Raw genomic sequence first — 19,606 nt, 5'->3', positions numbered from 1 at the left:
CTGCACGTTTTACGTTTTGTGTTTGTGCAGGTTTTCGGTTTCTGTTTAGTTGGACGCTAAAATGTAATGTAATGACTTGTTTCCATTTTTCAGCGAAATATTCAAGATGGAAGTCTGTGTAGACTCGGTACAGTCCACTTTAAATGCCGAAAGAGGCGGTGAGTATTTTATTTTGAATGTTTATCAGCAATATCTATCAGCTAGTTGACAGCGCGCGAAAATGAAAGCCATTTTGCACACTTTCTCTTGTTGTGTCTGAACGCATTTTCGTTGAAAGAATACCTATAAAGGTATTCCCTATAAATTATTCAAGTTTCATTGTTGTACCAAATTGGAATAATGTGTAGTTAAAAAAACCAGTTTTGCATGCACATATATTTTACACTCCACATGTAAAAGGGTAGTAAAGATCAGTAAAGAGTCCATCTGAGTGGCAGGAAACTGCACGTCCGGCCAATGTTACAAAGTTATAATATTATACGTGCTACAAATGGGCTACCGTAAAAATCAGGTTATAAGCCCCCAGCTTATAATCCCCTGGTTATGGCTTATCTACCTGGAAACAAAAAAAAAATGTATCTACATATCCAGTAATAAGCCCCCCTCCCCTGGATATAAACCCCCCTGGATATAAGCCCCCCTCTGCTGGATGACAATACTGAACAGGGCTAAATGTTGCTTTATTATGACTTTTTAACTTGAAAATGTACTTCGATCAACACTGCCGTGGCTCGTTTTAAACATTTTCTTAGTCCACTTATAAGCCCCTCCATTTATAAGCTGACACAAAATCCCTTACAAAGTTGTGTAAGCTCAAATGTGCAATATACAGATTGAGAGGAGATGGAATTCTTTTGATCAGATTGCTGAATTGGGAAATGTCCACTTAGTTATCGGGTCTTGGTATGGATTTCTGTATGTACTCAATGACTGATGGCTGTTCGCAATTCACTTGTTAATAATTACTTGTACAACAATTACAGGGGCCGTTCGTGTTGAACTGTGCTCTAATCTGATGGAAGGTGGAACTACACCATCTTTAGGCAGGTGAATTGTATTGTGTTGTAACTAGGGCTACAGTGTTTATGCTAATTGTTCATTTTCAGCTCCAGAGTGCCAGGAACATGAAATACATTTTATTTATTGCCTCAACAGTCTCTCGAGTAAATGTTGATCCTATTCCTTCACACTTTTACAGAGGATCAGAACTTGCAACAAAAAGAATGTTTTGTTTTCAAACTATAAATTTATTGATTGCCAAGTCTTACAAATTTACTAGCCAAGTATATTTTACAGCAACAGTTACACACATGTTCTCACTCTGTACAGATTAACTAGCTGCCGTTAGTTAGAACTGCAGTGTAGTAATATTTAGTATCTTTCATGTCTTTTCATCTTAGTTTCTTTTCATTTTGGTACATGTGATATACATTGATATAATTGCAAGGGTAAATTTATATGCAGTTAAATGCAAGTTAACGGAGTTAACAGCAATGCAATTTAACAGAGTTAATAACAAAGAGCGTCAGTGTTCCTTCGTGGTCAGCGGTGTTTGGATATGCCCATGCGTCAGGGCTCCATGTGCTCTGGATTTCAGGCGTGTGTTTTTATAGTGTTGGCCAGGCCAGTGAAGAGTTTGCCCAGAGTTTAGCATTAAGTCCATCTAGGAGCTGGCTGTCAATAGTGGAAGCTCCCGGATGTCCCAGGCACCCAACATCCATTTAGCGATGCAGTTAACTTCATAAAACTTCATAAAATCATATTAATGTTGTATCAACTGGCCAGTAGACACATTACTGTATTACTGCACAGTCACATTACTACACAGTCCCATGAAACTTTAAATTTAAGTATTTATCTTTTCTTTTTTTTGCAGGAATGCTAAGAATTATCAAACAGAAGTCACCAATTCCAGTATTTGTGATGATAAGACCAAGAGGAGGTGACTTTCTTTACACTGAAGAAGAATTTGAAGTCATGAAGGAAGATATCAAAGTGCTCAAGGAAGCTGGGGCAGATGGAATTGTGTTTGGCATTCTTACAAGGTTTGTTAGTGACTGTGTGTATTTAATGAGGCTGCCGTGGCATAAATTTCTTCTCCCATCTTAACAGTCTCTGGATATGACTCTCAACTCATTCTGTTCATTCAGTCCTTTCCCTCTTTTCCCACTCCAGTGTCCTTTGTCAGGTCATTTGAGGCTGTGTTGCAGATACCGTATTTTCTCAATTAAACGCCCCCGGCGTTTATTTCAAACTTGGTTCTGTGGATCCAGCGTTTATTTGAATGGTGCAGTTTATTTGAGCAAAATGTTTATTAAACAAGGGTTTTTAGTCATTATTTGTGACATGAATGTACCTTGCCATCATACCTAAAGCATATTACACCTCAAATAAATGCCTAAAAGGCTTACTTACCACTCTGCCTTGGAGGCCCGGCATTTATTCGGGGCCCGGCGTTTAATCGAGAAAATACGGTATATTGTCTAAGAACAGATGAATAATGCTCACCATTCATAGGTGGTGTAATAAGTTCGCTTAGTCTAGTTACCAGTTGGACTTTGAGCAGCCCCTGTTTTCTTGTTAGTCTGTCAAGTGTGAGGTGAAAAAAGCGCGGTTGGAAAAAAATAATGGCATGTGCCAAACTTGAAAAAAAAAAAATGATGCAAGAGAGATGTTTTCCTTGATCCAAAATAGCTAGCATCTTACAAAAATAATCAAACTTGGCTTAATGATGTCAAAATTTTGGTAGCTAATTGGTGGCAGATTTACAGAGGTCCAATGTGTACAATTTATGCATTTTTCCAGCTAAAGATGTTTTCTTGTCTTCTAATCAGTGAAGGTGCAGTGGACATTACAAGATGCCAAGAACTCAAAGGTTGGAATACTAAATTTATTTTGTTTTAACATGTTATGGTATAAATTTTCTAAGTAATAATGCTGTACCAGTATCCCCCCCAACTTTTCTAAAGAGAGTAAACTCCAGAGCTACAAATCAGTAAACTGCCCATGCCTTATCTAACGTGTCTTGTCCGGTATTGATTTTCATTTCTTTTTGTCAGATTTAGCAAGTCCATTGCCAGTGACTTTTCACAGAGGTATGTTCTGTTTCTACTTTTCTCACTCATTATAATGATAAGTTGAAATGCCATTGATCATGCTGTGAATTCATGTATTTACCGGTAGCTTTGTACTCTGTCAACATCTGATCAATGTTGTGACACTGCTCAGATGAAGCTTTATTCAATTGTCTTATCCATGTTGTTCAGCTTGATGGTGTTACGTGTTATGTACAAGAATAAGCACATCATTGAATATCTATTGATTGCATTGTCACTATCAGCCAAAAGAATCCTCAAGCTAACAGCCTTATTGGGAAGTTTTTTAAGCTTATCAGTTGTCAAGACTAGGCACTGGAGATGGAACTATTTGACAGACCTGTTTTTTTTTTTTAATTCTCAACTTTTGCAGCATTTGACATGGTTAAGGATCCTTACATATCTCTAGAGATACTTATTAAGTTGGGTTTTGAGCGTGTTTTGACCAGTGGCCAAGACTCATCAGCGCTGGAAGGGTTATCAACAATAAGACAACTTGTTGAAAAGGTGGGTGTTGATGTAATTATTTGCAACAGCGTTGTGCATTTAGTTCTTTTATAATTACAGTCAATGAAAATCATTATTCACTAGAATGAAGAAACTAATAGAATTTTCAAAACTCAAAATATGTGCATGGTACTGTGTCATTTTTTTAAACACAGACACCTCAAAATTGCCAGTTACCATCCTCTTTAGTTCTATTTGACAGTTCTTACATACAGTCAACCCCCGCTTTGCAAACACCTTGTTGTTACAGACACCTTGTGTCTAATTGCAGACAGGAGTTGAAGTCCTGGCAAATAAGAATTACTGAAAATAGCTCCCACCACTACTGCAGATACTAAATTGTGGTCCCAAAGGCGACCGTTGTAGAGAGAGTTGACTGTAACCAGTTTAAGGAGAGACAAGAGACAGGTTCATCTTTGTCCTCCTTACATGTTAGTAGGGGGCAAGCGTACTTTAGTGTTCCAGTCACATTAAGCTTTAAAAGTAGGATTTAGATTTTTCTTTCCGCTCTTTTAAGTGATAGTCTTCTGTTCTTTTAGGGAAAAGACAGGATAATTATCGTCCCAGGTAAGTTGGCACAATTTGTTCCACTACCCCTTCCCCTCCTTATTACATTTGTAAGCTTCTCTTTAGAATTTTTATTTGTTTCCCTCTCTATTAAGCTCTTGTACCTTCCAATACATTTTATGAACCATAAAAAATCATTTTACACTGTATCTACATGTATAATTATAAAAGAGTTATTATTAAATTATAATTATCGTTATCTCGAGGTTGCGATATGTTTGTGGAATGACCTGTTCTGCTCACCACATTCGGTTATTGTTGCTTCATGTTTTTGTATAAAGATTTCTATGCTATTTTGTGTCATGTCAGAAGGACACCAGGAGGGTTTGCCTTGTTACCAACCTCCCCCCCCCCCCCCAATGTACTATTATTGTAAAATAAAACAGTCCCAAAAGAAAGTGAATAGTCACCTGTTATTTTCCCAGGTGGTGGAATAACTGAACGCAACTTGGAACGTATTCTGCAGGAATCTGGTGCCAAGGAATTTCATTGCTCGGCACGACATTCCGTGCCATCCTCCATGGAGTATAAGAATACAAACACTGCTATGGGTGGGACCCTGAGTCCACCTGAGTTTGTAACAAAAGTGGCAAGCTATGAGAAAGTGAAAAATCTTATTTTTGTTGCAAGATCAGTGTTATCATGATAATAATTTACTAATGTGGTAACCAGGTGATCTTGATTTAGGGAGCTAATTACTGTCAAACAGTTTGTTCATTATTTACACATACAAAAGATTATCAATAATTTATACCATTTTACAATGTGAAATGTTTACAAATCAAACCATTTATTTTTCACAGTACCACTACAAATTGCAGATGCAATCATTTTCCTCATCAGTCATACACTTTAAAGTTACCATTCAAATTATTTAGTACAAACCTATCAAATACAATTATTCAAAGTATTTGACTTATCTAACAATTACAGTTTGTTTGAATAAACATTTAGATACCTTAAAAGTACTGGTACAGTTCCAATTTCTTTTACCATCCCTAAAATTTACAGTGCAAGCCATTTACACCCTGTCAATGTTAAAAATTCAATTATTTCACACTTACAAAAAATACAGTTCCAATCATTTACACCTCAAAAAATAACTTTAATCCATATTGACACCCAAAACTTTCATTTCAAATCATTTCCATTGCCAAGAACTACAAGTCATTAATCATTCACACCCCTACAAATAACAGTTCCAATCATTTTACACACCTAAAGATTGCAGTCAGAATAATTCCATGCACCTAACAAGTTACAACTTAAATCATATACACAAAAAAAACAATGTTATTCAAATCATATCACACCCCTCAAATTAGTCCTTTCCAAAAACAGCCCAAAAATTATAGATTGAACAAATTATGTTTAACACCTAAGAAATATTCCAATTCAAATTACAAATGAAAATAATATTAATTATTGAACTCCAGTTACACTAAAAATAATACAGTTCAATTCATTATATCACATGCTTGAGACATATTATGATGTATTTATGAGTATTTATTTATTTATTTATTTATTTATTTATTCATTCATGTCATCACACGTGCATTGGCCATTTATTTGGTGGATCCACATCTCCTTACACATTGCCGAGACTTTACAGTCCCAGCCACAGCTCCCATATGTTTCCATATGGGGCTGGGGTTTAAAGTAACCTTCGAGTTTGCCTCTGGACTAAACGGTGGCTCAATGATGTTATGTGAGACCCTTATGCCTGGCTATGTCATGCTGAAGAGTCCTAACAAGGACGAAACAGCTGTCCATGGCTGCCAGTCCATGGGTAATAGGCTGTGCGCATGCATGTACCAGTAAGTCTTGGCCAGACCGTGGAGATGTGTAGTATGACCTTTGCATTCAGATGGTTTATTATGCCTGAGAGTCATTCATTTATTATTATACACCCCTAAATTACACTTTTAACTTATTTTACACACCAAAAATTACTCAGTTAAAATACACATTAAAATATTGCAATTCAAATCATAACCATTTCATATCCTCTTGCCTGCCCTCCCTCCCTCCATCCTTCCCTTCCTCCTCTAAATTTTTCGCATGCTATAAGTTGCGTTTTGGAACCCTTTGCTAAGTATTTATGCGGTATTATTTTAACATATGGTTATGATTAATGTTAATAGAAGAATAAGGGTTTATGTAAAAAAAGGATTTGTATGTCGAAAAGAATAAGTAAAACCCCAGGGGGTACTCCGGCTTGTAAATGACGGGGATGATCCAAGGATTTTTTTGGGTTTAAAGTTTTCGATTCTGGGATTTTTTTGGGTTGGAAAATTTGGCAAGTATTTTTTTGGGTGACTTGATTTGAATAAGGGATTTTTTGGGGTATTAAAAACGAACTAAAGTGCCTTGGCGTATTTATGGTATGATGAATAAAAAAAACACCAGCGTTAAATTTTTTATGATCTTCTTTGTGTTATATTATTGCCCCTCCTGGCAATTTAGGGGTAATTTGACAAGGGATTTTTTTGGGGTTATTTTTTTGGTCCAGGGATTTTTTTGGGTAATGTCGGAAGACTTGGGGATTTTTTTGGGTCCTGCGTTTTGCCGCCATTCGATCATCCCCGTCGTTTACAAGCCGGAGTACCCCCTCTGGGAGTAAAACTAACAAATGGAGCAGAACGACAAGTTACCCTCAGTCTGATACTATGGTCTGATACTTTGTATTTTTAATTTTTAGGGTCATATTAGACAGAATCTTCATTCCTTAGTTTATTTACTAACACGTAACTGCTATCTAAAAGTGAACGTTTGAGGGTTTTTGTACATGTATGGTTACTGGTGATCAATAGAAACTGATCCAGTAGCCAAGCTACATGTACTTGGCTATCCGTGGCACTTGTGAGATATGAATATTTAAAAATAGAAAACCAAATAAAAATTGACAACAGAAAAGGAGTAGAATTTTAAAAGTTAAAAAGTAAACAAAATAGTAAATGTTTACGACCATTTTTTAGTCAGGAACTGAGGGTTTAGAATTTTGCTGTTTTTTTCCCCGTGAAGGGGTGTCTTTCGAAAGTGCATTCGCGTTCAGGCATGTTCGGTTGGGCAGAAACTCCTTCTTTAATTAGTTCATGTGCTATTATCGACTCTTTTACGCTCTCATCGAATGTGAACATACTGGAATTTTTATGAGAGTTTTAACGAGAGTTTTTGTTTTTTGGCCCGTTTGAAGGCGCATTGATCATTTGATCATAGTGGACTGTGAGTTGGAATGAGAAAAGTCTTGTACAGCTTTTACCTTGAATTCTTCTCTCCTTTACTAACCTACCAACTAATGTAATGAAACAAGAGCATTCTGTTTTTAATCCTATATAGATTTTTTTAAAATACTTTTTAACCCACAACAGTCCTAATCGGCGGGTTTTTTGGGTCGCAAATTCAGGGCTTACGCACCGAAGCCAGTTTGACGTCATCAGTTTATACGTCACAAGGCTATTTTAATAAGCGTCTGATGCAAAAATTAATACCTTGAAAGCATATTGGTACAAACACGAAAAAATAAACACCTAGTGTCATTCAATTAGTTCTTTTAGCTGAAAAAATAAGAGGATATAGCGACAACGTAAATAAGGAAATGTAGAGAAAAAAAGGACTAAATTACACGTGCGGAAAAACAAATATTTCCAGTTTGACCTGTAAAGCTTTATGCAAGTGTTATACAATTTGATTAAAGCGTTTAATTTAAAATTGGGTTACTTTTGGGTAAAAAAAGGTATTAAAACTGAGTTACTTATTGGTAAAAAAACAAAAGGTAAGCAGCTTTAAAAATGCCATTTTTGGGCCAAAGCTTGGTGTCTCTAAAAAGGTTTAATCTTTCTTCTGCGTCAGATGGATACAGATTTTAGTCTTCAGATTATTTCTTTGGCATCCCAGTCATTTCAAAACACTTACTTTGTGTTATTGCTGCTGAATTAATTGTTATTGGTAGACAGTCATAAATTAGGTTTAACGTCATTAAACGCGCTTCGTTGCGTCAACCTCGACCCCAGAGACGTAGAAAATCGGCTGAAAAAAAATTTGAAGGGAAAAAGAATTGAGTTTATTGACTATATATGCCTTTTATGATTGTGCTGTGTACTCTACTCTTACTAAAAGTTCCTGATAGAGTTAAGTATAATGTATACTAAACATTATCAGCCATTAAATTGTAATAAATAAATGTACTTTAAAGTAGCCTTGCAATTCGACATAAAGAGTAAACTACCTCTTTTGTTAGTTTCCGGCAGTTCTTTAGTATACAAGTCTTGATTTACTGACGATTCTTGCGATGTGAAAGTTTTAGTTGTGTAACAATACGCGCGACTTTCAAAGTTCAAAAGGTACTGCAGATCGTTTAATGAAAACAATTGTATTGTGGTGTAACTCCTTTTAACACATTGAACTTCACTTGGCATGTGTTCCGCTAATATTGTACGTTTCGCAAAGAAGAATCAGATGAACTGCGAAGTTTACTAAACCTCCTCTTTTTTAGGTCTAAAAACAGTGAGATCCAAGGCCTTCTCCTTTGCTCCGGCTGCGTAGAGCTGCGATTTTATCGCGCTATAATTGGAAAATGTGTTCAGCGTTATTTTTCCGTCATGAATTTCTAATGACGTCTTTTTGTAAACCGCTTTGGAAATAGAGTACAAAGAAGACAATAGGATTAAAACAATACCGTTTACATGCAAATCGCTTCAATTGGCTCTGTTTACGCGCCTGATTGATTGCAAAGTCTTATTAAAATTTAATTTCAAGCAGTTACGTTTACGACAGCATGCATGCACTGTTTCAAGAGCAAAGGAGGCCAGACTCGACAGGCTTTTGTCTAACAAGTACTAATTTGTGAGCCATCACAGTTATCAGCGACACGTGATTATAATTCCTACATGTTCGTGAGGACAGAAAAGTTCCAAATCACTTTCGTTGTTTTGTACATCGCGCGTACGTAGGAAGTGAACACAAAAGGCTATTTACCCAGACAACATTTGCTAGCGGCTACAAAAGGTTAACAACAGTAAAACACGAGCGAAGGAGACAACGCTTTCATGACTAACGAAAGACTACTGTGTGATACAGATGTAAGGTATGGCCCACGTCTCTGTTTACCAGACGCTGATAAAGGTCCTGTAAAATCTGCTGTTGTGAATGGCGTTATTGGGCAAGACCGTTTAATAATGGAAAAGACGACAAAGAAAGACAATTCTCCGTCAGCTGTAGAGCGAATATTGGATTCTTTAAAATTATCGCCCAAATGGAGACGCAGTCCACCAGGAAATAAAAAACCCAACGTGGAAAAGCGTATCACAACCAACGCTAATAGTTGGTCAACAAGCGAACACTTATCGCTTGATAAGCGTAAACACGCAACAATATCAACATCGAGTTCCGACTGCTGCCCCGAGACAGAAACTTACGACTCTTTCTCCGATTCTACGTACTCGCAGAGTTCAGAGGCATCGGTCAATTCCGCCGACCGGAGATCGCTCAATACAACTTCAACAGACTCGGACAACAACCGAATATTTCAACAAGGGATTTCGCCAAGGAATCGGATTTCGTCGAAAGGCGATACTGATGTTATAGACGTGGACGAGGGATTCTTGAGGAGAGTTTTAATGTTAATGAAAGTTGTACTGTATCTGAGACACAGCTTTCCTCTGACCTTGATCCGCAGAAGAAAGGTTTATCCAGCTGAGACACGCAGAAATCAACTGACAATTCACGACAGTCCCAGTTTGAGTTCCAGTTCAATGGATTCACAGGACTCCAGTGAATTTAGCGGGAAGAGCCCGCGTACTCGAAAACGCATTTCCTTCAGTCCCAAGACATTACTGTTTTCCGCCATTACGGAAAAGGCCTTTGCGGAAGCTAAAACTATTTTGGAAGAACAAGATCTTGACGTGAATTCTCAAACACCAAACGGACAATCTTTTCTCCACATCGCTGCAGCAAATGCGGATTTGAAATGCATTCAGCTTCTTTTACAATACGGAGCGGACGTAAATGTTAAAGACTCTAATGGCTGGACTCCTTTGCACGCGGCAGTCAGACGCGGAAACTGGAAAAGTGCAATTCTCCTTATAGAAGCAGGTGCAGATTTCGGTGAATATGCACAGACAAGAATTCAGGAGTATAATCAAGTGCTGCAAATGTCCTCCACGTTTTACCGATCAGTGGAGATATTTGTTTAGTAAAGTGGTGTTTGACCACTTTGTATATATATAAGTACAGTTATAAATATAAGTACACTTTATGTACATTTTTCTGTATTTTATACCAGAGCGACAAATTCTGAATAATCATCCGGTTTATTTTACATAATATCAGAATTGTGCTACTCGATATATTGAATATATAGGGGCTATATAATCACTTTTTAAATAAAAGAATTTTTAAACACCAATTTCGATTAGGGATTTTTGTTTCAAATTCAGTGTTTGCTATGGTTCGTATAACTTATCTTACCCGTCAGAAGTCCATAATCTACTTATGGACTTAAACAAAAAACACAGTTGTACGGCACGTTTCACTTTCAATAAGCCGTAGGTCAAATACGATCATGATCGATGTTTTTCATAACTATTAGGACAATTCAAAATATTTGAAAGCGAAGAGCATTAGTACCCAAAGGCCACCCATTCAGATTTAAAGCACATTAAAATGTACTTTGTAAGAATTGATTTTAAAATCCCTCTTTTTCAGTGATAGTTCTAAAGCATTTTGTGGCAAATGAAGAACTAAAATGCTCGCTGCTGAAACTCAGACGATACAAGTAAATGGCACATGACTAATTATTCTATTAAACTCGATATTGCTCGAGTGGTCTTGACAACTGGAGAACAAGACTCTCAACTAAATATGGTTTTTGTAGACTAAAGCTTGATGCCTTGTTAGTCTTGTTCAACGCGGTTTAATATCTAGTTGTAAGGAGGTAAATCTTGTCTTTAACACGTAAAACATATTTGCCGTTAAGCAAGGGCTGTAGAGGGAATCATATAGTCAAATATTGGTCGTCGGATCACGTCCAATGCTTGAATGAACAAGAATTCGAAGAACGTCTGTCTACAAGTGTGCTGGTCATTAAGAACCCATTCAGAACAAGGTCTTTCGGGGGTCAGTCGCAAAATGGACATAATAGGTTTATCAATAAACTCATTGGCAGCTACTCTTCCTTTAAGTTCTGACACTAAACAGAACTGGACGCTTTGGTCCTCAGAAGAGTAGCCAATTTTGTTGTACTCAACCGGTGTTGATCAAGTTTCAAGTCGTAAAAGCATGGATATGGGAATGACCCTTTTGTCGTTAACGTTGAGCTACAACAGTTTCAAGTGACCGTGACGAGTTTGCATATTCTCATATTAGTCTGTGGTTTTTAGAAACCACACGTAGCCATATCATGCATCATCGTTTGCTTAAATTAAGTTCATTCGTCATCCGATCAAGTAAATGATCCGGCGGGCTTCATATGTCCAAATGGAGACACGATAGAAACCCTGGAAGGGTGTGTGTGTGGGGGAAGGGAGGGGGGGGGGGAGGGGAGATATTTCCATGGAGCCAATATTATTACGTGCGCATGTCGTCCTTCCCAGAGGCAGGGATGGTCAAGTGTAACGCGGGCTCTAGAGAAGAAACTGGAAACCACACGCGGCCGTATTTCCCAAGTAAACTGCCGCTGCCAAATGCAAACTGCTTTTGTCAACTTAATATCCTTCCAAAACCTTGAAAAACTTCCCTTTTACGTGAAAAACTTTGTAAGTATTATAAGAAAAAGCAATTTTCGCTTTCCTAGCTATTAAGCTGGTGCCCTTTTAAGACCTTTTAATAGTAAATGTAGCCGTTCATGCAGAGGGAATCCATGTACAAACTCTTAGCTTTCTGTCACTGAATGGGAGAAGACTGATCTCTGGTCATCTTGCTTAACTTATTACGGTTGAGCTAACCTGCATCATTTACACAACGTACAACTGACTTGTAATCGGGAATGCTGTTTTGGGTCGTTTTAATATTTTGTTATTGACTTTTTTTCTAGTCACTACATTTAATACACGTTTATTGTTACTTTAAATAACAACACGCTTGCAATATTTACTGATTCAAAAAAGTTCTAGGCATAGCATAATAATAAATCACTGATCCTGTTAAAGATCCAACGGGTAAATGACAGATATAATTTTACAGTATTATCAGTTGTTCGAAAAATTGTGATATTGAAAAAAAAAACTGTACAATGTATATCATAAATAGGGATATCATTTATTATTTCCATTCCCTGATCCTTCCAGAGTGGATGTCGTCAGTCGATTTTAAAGGATCGTTTTCCATTAATAGTTTAATATGCAGCTGTTACTCCCAGATTGAAGGAAGCCTCAAAATAATAGTTTTTAAAGTAGAAAACACTAAAGAAGTGGTAACAAAACAAAACAAAACAAGAATGGCTACGATTGAGGAAGATTAAGGGCGCGTTTTTTTATATTCACAATTCTGGAATTGAGAATTGCCAGAATGTGAAATACGCGAAATTTTGTTATTGCGCATTCCTATTCCATCCATTCTGCTACCAGGGCAGAATGAACAAAATGTTGCGAATGAAAACATGTTTAAGATGGCTGTCGGCATAGCCTGTGATTTGAGGGATGTGTCTCCTCTTCTTTGTAAATAACACTGCCAGAACATTCGGCTATTCCATTAAAGTCTTTATACTTTCTACCTCCTCTTTATTAAGTAGAAAAATTGCTGCAGTAGTGGCCATGGAGCCTCTTCGTCGACCGCCATTTGTTACGCAATGCTTACTCGTGCTTGGACCGCTCAAAGCATATCATCTGGACTACATGGGCGTTTTTTAATGCAGGCAATCCGAATTATTCCAAGCATTCTGTACTAGCCATTCTTATTCCTAAATTGTGGTTAAAAACGCACCCTAAGACGGATTTAATTGCGGACGACATCACAACAAATTTGAAAATACTGGCTAAATTTCAAACTGCACCGTTCAGTACACTGTTTTAATGAAGATATTAGACGGACCATTTCTCGGGAACATGATTTGTCCGCAAAGAGTCCAAGCGTTATAGGTGGGTTCTGCAGGTTACTCGACGCGTTTATGAATTGGTATAGGCCTTTAATCTGCAAAGATTATGAGCAGAGGTTAACTAAAAAAATACGCAGGGCTTGAGATATATATGGGTTATTGACCAAGCGTGAGATCAGCATGGCGGGATATTGGCCAAGGAGGGATAACTTCTCTTCCAATCCATTATCTACCGAGCGTTTATATGAGAAAAGTTGTCCCTGCTGACCTAGCCAAAAAATAGCCCTCCTGTTTCGAGTGACCCTCCAAACCCTTCCCCCGAGATAACTTTGTGATTTTTCGTGCAAACAGTTCGTTGCTTTTTCTAAACCAACGTTTAAGCTTCCCTTGTCCGGGTCGGCTCGGAGTGTGGGGGAACTGTCAGATATGTCCAGGATTGAACGCTAATGGTATGCGCGTTCCTCATGACAGGTATCACAAAGTGTCCTCATTAATAAAAGTTCAACAAAACACACCCAATTCTGTCAAATATGAAGTAATATGGAAATGTCAAATTACACAGTCAAACATGAAGTACTTGTTAAATAATACTTGCGTTCAATCCTAGACATAATAAGTGAAAACTGTCCACCAAGGAAAACTTTTCTCCACTGAAATAAAAAGGTCCCAAGCTCACCAGTGGAAAGTAAATGGAAGATATTATCTACCTCTGCAGTGGCATTTATTAGGAGTTTTGGGATGACAAAGTTGACTAAGACTTGAGCCGTAGATAAGGAACGAGCTTCTGCGCCCAGCGTGTCTCCCTCGCAGCCGTTTTTAGTGTCGTCACGCAACATTCCTCCCCAGGAGGAATTTTTGTTGCGTGACGACACTAAACGCTGCGAGAGACTCGCCCAGCGTTGCACTGACGACAAATATCGCGGTAAATATAATGATAGAGAATGATCCCATTCCTAGCTTGAAGGAAAAGTAAACTCGCTTTCACAAATTTGTTATCTTTATGCACAGAGATTGCTTTGATTTCGCGATTTGAAGGACAGATAATGCTTGATGCTAACCGCTGGCGAACACAAGTTAAAAGATATGTTTATAATTAGGTTAATATATGAAAGGACATTTTTGTCTCAGCTTTGGCTTCACCCTAAATTAAATAGCGAAGAATAACATTTATTTTGGTACGTAACGTAAGTTGAGTTCATATGTTGTGGCTCGTCTTCTCGGTGGGTGAAGCGAACCCAATCTTCTTTGACGTTTTTTTAGGCTCTATCTTCTCTGTTTTGTGCATAAAACGCACTGGCTATCAATGATTTGAGTGTAAATTTCCAATATTAGTCGAAAATTAAAAGTAAGCTATTGCCAGTTAGTTTGACTTGCGTTTTCTGGATAAGTTGAGTTGTCTTAGTTAATCTTTCCATTGACGTTTGACAGCTTTTGAAGACCAAAAAGACCAAAATTTTTCCTTCTTTTACATCAACTTGATGAAGGGAAGTTTCGCCACCTGTTAAGTTTAGCGATTTTAAAAGAAAGATACTGCGCGTTAATTCGGGTGTTTTTGAAATTTGGATAAATTTTCTTCACTTACTTGTTCCTTCTATCTGGATGCTAAGGAGAAAACCAATAGCTATGAATGAACTTTAACTCACGTCTAACATTTCCAATAATATTCAAGCAAAAATTATAATCTGCTTACCAGCCTCTTTACTTGTGGATATATTCTTCTGTCGTGATGAAGTTTGATTAATTTGTGCTCTCTGGAGACGTTGACGTTGAGTTGCCTTTAGGACGCTATTTTATTTCTTTAAGAAAAATATTGTACGATAGTTCACGGAATTTTTGCGAACAGAGACTTTTTCACCTACTTCTTCTGATCTTTTTAGAATCGCCAAAGCAATAAATATTTCCTACTGCCACACTAACACTAGCAAAATGTTACAATTAGTTATAATGTTATGGGGCCAAGAAAGGAAAAGTTTGCTTTTCATGTTAACTAAAATGTATTGTGGTAAATCGAAATAAAGCCATTATACTAATTTTGGCCCGTAATCTATGTAAATTGACTTTCCACTATACTATGATTATGGTTCGTGCTTTATGTAAGTGAAAAGGAATCTTTGTAGTATTCTTCTTCCTCAGGTTCAAACCTCTCTTCTTTTTTTAACAAATTAAAGCGCATTGATTGTGAATGAACAGAGTGTACCAGTTACATCTAACATTTGCAAGTTTAGTCTAAAATTAAGAGTTAGCTACTGCTTACCCTTCTGTTTACTTGCGAGTATATTCTTCTGATTGCGGGAAGGTTCAGCCTATATGTTTCGCTCAGTCAAGAAACGTTAATCTGACTGTCTATTGGAGAGGCAGGCCTACAAGATCATTTTTCGTTTTTATTAATATTCAGTTAGTATCGTGGACCAATAGAAAGCTAATTGCTATTCTTTTACATAATTTTACATCATTTTATAGCGTGTGACATCATTTTACATCATTTTAATGGGGTGCCGCCGAGAAGTTTCGCGACCTGGCCACGTAGCAGTTTGGAAAGAAAAATAGTGCGCCATATTTTATACATGTTGTCCACTTCGTTTTTATTGAAACACAAAAGCTATGAATAAACTGTGCGTAATATTTTCTTCCATCTAACATTTCCTAACCATAAAGAGCTAGTTACTGCTAGTGACGGCTTGACCGCCTCTACTTGTGGATATATTCATCTGTGTTGAAGTTTGATTAGTTATTTTCTGCTCTCTCTCGCAACGTTGTCCCCCTATTGCAGGTTGAGGTGCCTTCATTTGAAGACAAATGGAACTTACCTTATTCTCACTTAATTTCGCGAGTACTAAATTTCGCGATTTTCACGATTTTGAAAAACATTGTGTCTAGATACCCGGCAGCCGGGAAGTGTTTTCAAAATACTACATACCCGGCAGTCTGAAATTATTCTAGAATTTCCACGGAAAAACCAATCCAATCCTCCTCAAAACTATAGATCTTTGCTTGGAAATGCCAAGCGATTTCAATTATAGTTTTGGCTTTGTGTTTGAGGAAATTTTCGAGCTTGGGCATACTACAAAATCTTGATTCTTCGACACTTAGAAAAAATTCGTACTCTGACTCCGGTGTCAACTCTTATAGAATAATTTCTACAAAAACTGAAGTTGAAACCCTGCGAGAGTATTCGATATTTGCTGAGAAATGCGAAGCTATTCTAAATAATGTTTTGCTTTTGTTGTGGACGAATTCTCTTGGCTTCGGCGTACTATAAAATCCTCGACTCACGGGCACGGTTGTTCAAAAGACTAGATACCCGGCAGTCAAAAATTCATGAATAATCAATACATTCAATATCCACAAAAATGATCATTGAAACCTAGCTCCCGAGAGTATTTCAGTATTTCAATTTTCGGTCGGAAATACCAAGCGAGTTTTTACAATGTCAATTTGGTTTTGCACAAATTGTACGAACTTTATGTGACTCACGGGCACGATTTTTCAAAGACTACATACCCGGCAGTCAAAAATGCTTCCCGTTTTTCCATCAAAATTTCCATTTGAACCTGCTGAGATGTCGGTGTAGAAATACCAAGCGATTTTCCAACTTAAGGCCTCAACAATTGCCTCGGCAAAGTAGTACAAAATAGCTACAAATTAAAACGCTTGAGCGTTCGGTGACGAAAGTCCGCCACCGATGTAACTTCCGGTGTGACACTTAAGTGGCGTGACAAAGGTGGCACGTGGTGTTGGTTTTCGCGCCAAAACGAACTCAGCGTTGGAAGCGACGAAGTTCTTCTTCTTCAAATTCCCAGTTTTTTAAGACAATGAATGATTAACTACAACGAAATGACAAAAACATTGATGTTCTTTCGCTCCGTGTAGCTTGAAATCGCTCTTTCTAACTCTGCGAATATGTTACTTGCGAAGGGTTTCTTACCTTATTGATAAAACGTTTAACTTACCTTACAAATAACTAAGAAAACCGAGAGCTTCGTCGCTTCCAACGCTAAGCCGTTTAGCCCACAGAAGAACTTCGTCGCTTCCAACGCTGAGTTCGTTTTGGCGCGAAAACCAACACCACGTGCCACCTTTGTCACGCCACTAAAGTGTCACACCGGAAGTTACATCGGTGGCGGACTTTCGTCACCGAACGCTCAAGCGTTTTGTAGCTATTTTGTACTACTTTGCCGAGGCAATTGTTGAGGCCTTAAGTTGGAAAATCGCTTGGTATTTCTACACCGACATCTCAGCAGGTTCAAATGGAAATTTTGATGGAAAAACGGGAAGCATTTTTGACTGCCGGGTATGTAGTCTTTGAAAAATCGTGCCCGTGAGTCACATAAAGTTCGTACAATTTGTGCAAAACCAAATTGACATTGTAAAAACTCGCTTGGTATTTCCGACCGAAAATTGAAATACTGAAATACTCTCGGGAGCTAGGTTTCAATGATCATTTTTGTGGATATTGAATGTATTGATTATTCATGAATTTTTGACTGCCGGGTATCTAGTCTTTTGAACAACCGTGCCCGTGAGTCGAGGATTTTATAGTACGCCGAAGCCAAGAGAATTCGTCCACAACAAAAGCAAAACATTATTTAGAATAGCTTCGCATTTCTCAGCAAATATCGAATACTCTCGCAGGGTTTCAACTTCAGTTTTTGTAGAAATTATTCTATAAGAGTTGACACCGGAGTCAGAGTACGAATTTTTTCTAAGTGTCGAAGAATCAAGATTTTGTAGTATGCCCAAGCTCGAAAATTTCCTCAAACACAAAGCCAAAACTATAATTGAAATCGCTTGGCATTTCTAAGCAAAGATCTATAGTTTTGAGGAGGATTGGATTGGTTTTTCCGTGGAAATTCTAGAATAATTTCAGACTGCCGGGTATGTAGTATTTTGAAAACACTTCCCGGCTGCCGGGTATCTAGACACAATGTTTGAAAAAATCGCGAAATTTAATACTCGCGAAATATAGGACACGCGAACTTTAAAATCGCGAAATTTAATATCCTACTGAAAATATAAAAAAAATAATGAAACTTGATGTGTCTTATCATAGTTATTTTAACATTTCTGAGCTTCATGTTTAGGAGTTTTTTGTTTATATTTAATTTTATCCATTAGTTATCTCCCATTCTATCAGTCGCACTGTTCGGACTGTTCTCTGCCGCCAAGTTCCTCAAAATCTCGCTCTTGCAGTCGTAGATGAACCTATTAGGGATTTAGACTGTTTCATAAAAATACCTTATGTTTTGTTATGTGTATATTGTTTTGTTTGCTGTTTTTACGATGACTTTCATATTAATTATGTTGTTACAGTTACGAGGTCAAAGCTTCATATTGAAGAATAGATAAAAATCGCGAAATTTAATACACTCCAATTGTACCTTCCTCTCAAAATCGCGAAATTAAGTACTCGCGAAATATGGCTCTTGCTTTTTCGCGAAATTAAGTACTCGCGAAATTTAGTGAGAATAAGGTAGCTATTTGACCTTTTTTTAGCACTATTTACAATTTCAAGGGAGGAACAGTTTTGCGAACTGCCAATTTAACGAATATATTGCACGATCGTTGATGTATTTTTACGATTCCACAGATTTTCCTCTTCATCAGCACACACTTCTTGTGATCAATCGAAGCACCATTTCGACAATGTTTTGTGCTTACCTTCAGTAATGCAACCATAACGTGAACTTATTGACTTAACACACCCTGATTCGTCTTCTAGATAAGGGAAACACAAATTTTATCGATACTTTTTAAAGCCCCAAGCTATCCATCAATAAACGCATTGACTATAAATGAAATATTTCTTTCGAATGACATTTCCAAGAAATGCACCATTACCTGTCTCTATACTTGTGGATATATTCTTCGGAGTTGAAGTTTGCGTGTGATGTGTTTGTGTGGAAACGTCGATGGCTTGATTGGGAAGGTAGGATGAAGAGCAACAAGAAGCAATTTTCTTAGATCTTACATTTCCAAGAAATTCTACCTACTTCTTTCCCGTTTCTTTACTTGTGGATATATTCCTGAGTCGAGGCCTGAATGCATTTTTTTTAATATCATTAGAAAGAATTTTCTTCACTTCTTGTGATCGTTTCTGAGTGTAAAGAATTGAATCTGACCGAGAGCAAACTTATGATTACTTTCGACAATGGATGGAAAACAGCTCTATTAAAATCAAATCAAATTTATTCTGCAATTCAATCTTGCTTGCTTTCGATACTTATTATGTCAGGAATCAAAAGCAGGAAGTCGAAAGGTATCCCAATATTTTCAAGGGACATTTCTAACCAAAACTAGTCTGAATTTATCCGCGTGTGTGTTAACCATCGCGGTAGAAGAGGCCAAACGCTGACCATTTCCAGGCGCGCATATGGGAGAGTGATGTCATTTGCGGACTGCACAA

The 19,606-nt window shown here is 37.5% G+C and overlaps 2 protein-coding genes across 3 annotated transcripts; both read left to right on the top strand.

Moving 5' to 3' along the window:
• Positions 1–8: 8 nt before the first annotated feature.
• On the top strand, positions 9–7,775 carry LOC144643572 (copper homeostasis protein cutC homolog). 2 transcript variants are annotated; one of them, XM_078502881.1, is made up of 8 exons: positions 9–158; positions 984–1,043; positions 1,877–2,045; positions 2,835–2,875; positions 3,060–3,095; positions 3,469–3,602; positions 4,142–4,169; positions 4,595–7,775. In XM_078502881.1, the coding sequence occupies exons 1-8, from the start codon at positions 107–109 to the stop codon at positions 4,813–4,815; spliced, it is 741 nt and encodes a 246-aa protein (XP_078359007.1). In that variant the 5' UTR covers positions 9–106; the 3' UTR covers positions 4,816–7,775. The 2 variants fall into 2 exon arrangements, with proteins under 2 accessions (XP_078359007.1, XP_078359008.1); XM_078502882.1 differs by having other exon boundaries at positions 83–158; positions 984–1,047.
• A 124-nt stretch (positions 7,776–7,899) lies between these two features.
• Positions 7,900–12,265, top strand: LOC144643540 (uncharacterized). Its single transcript, XM_078502838.1, has one exon. It carries the CDS (start codon positions 9,221–9,223, stop codon positions 10,364–10,366), a length of 1,146 nt encoding a protein of 381 aa, XP_078358964.1. The 5' UTR covers positions 7,900–9,220; the 3' UTR covers positions 10,367–12,265.
• Positions 12,266–19,606: the final 7,341 nt, after the last annotated feature.

This window comes from Oculina patagonica, chromosome 2, assembly GCF_052425735.1.
Source record: "Oculina patagonica isolate OP01 chromosome 2, crgOcupat, whole genome shotgun sequence".
Taxonomy (NCBI): domain Eukaryota; kingdom Metazoa; phylum Cnidaria; class Anthozoa; order Scleractinia; family Oculinidae; genus Oculina; species Oculina patagonica.
Note: the sequence above shows the minus strand (reverse complement) of the source record. Positions and strands in the feature narration are given on the sequence as shown.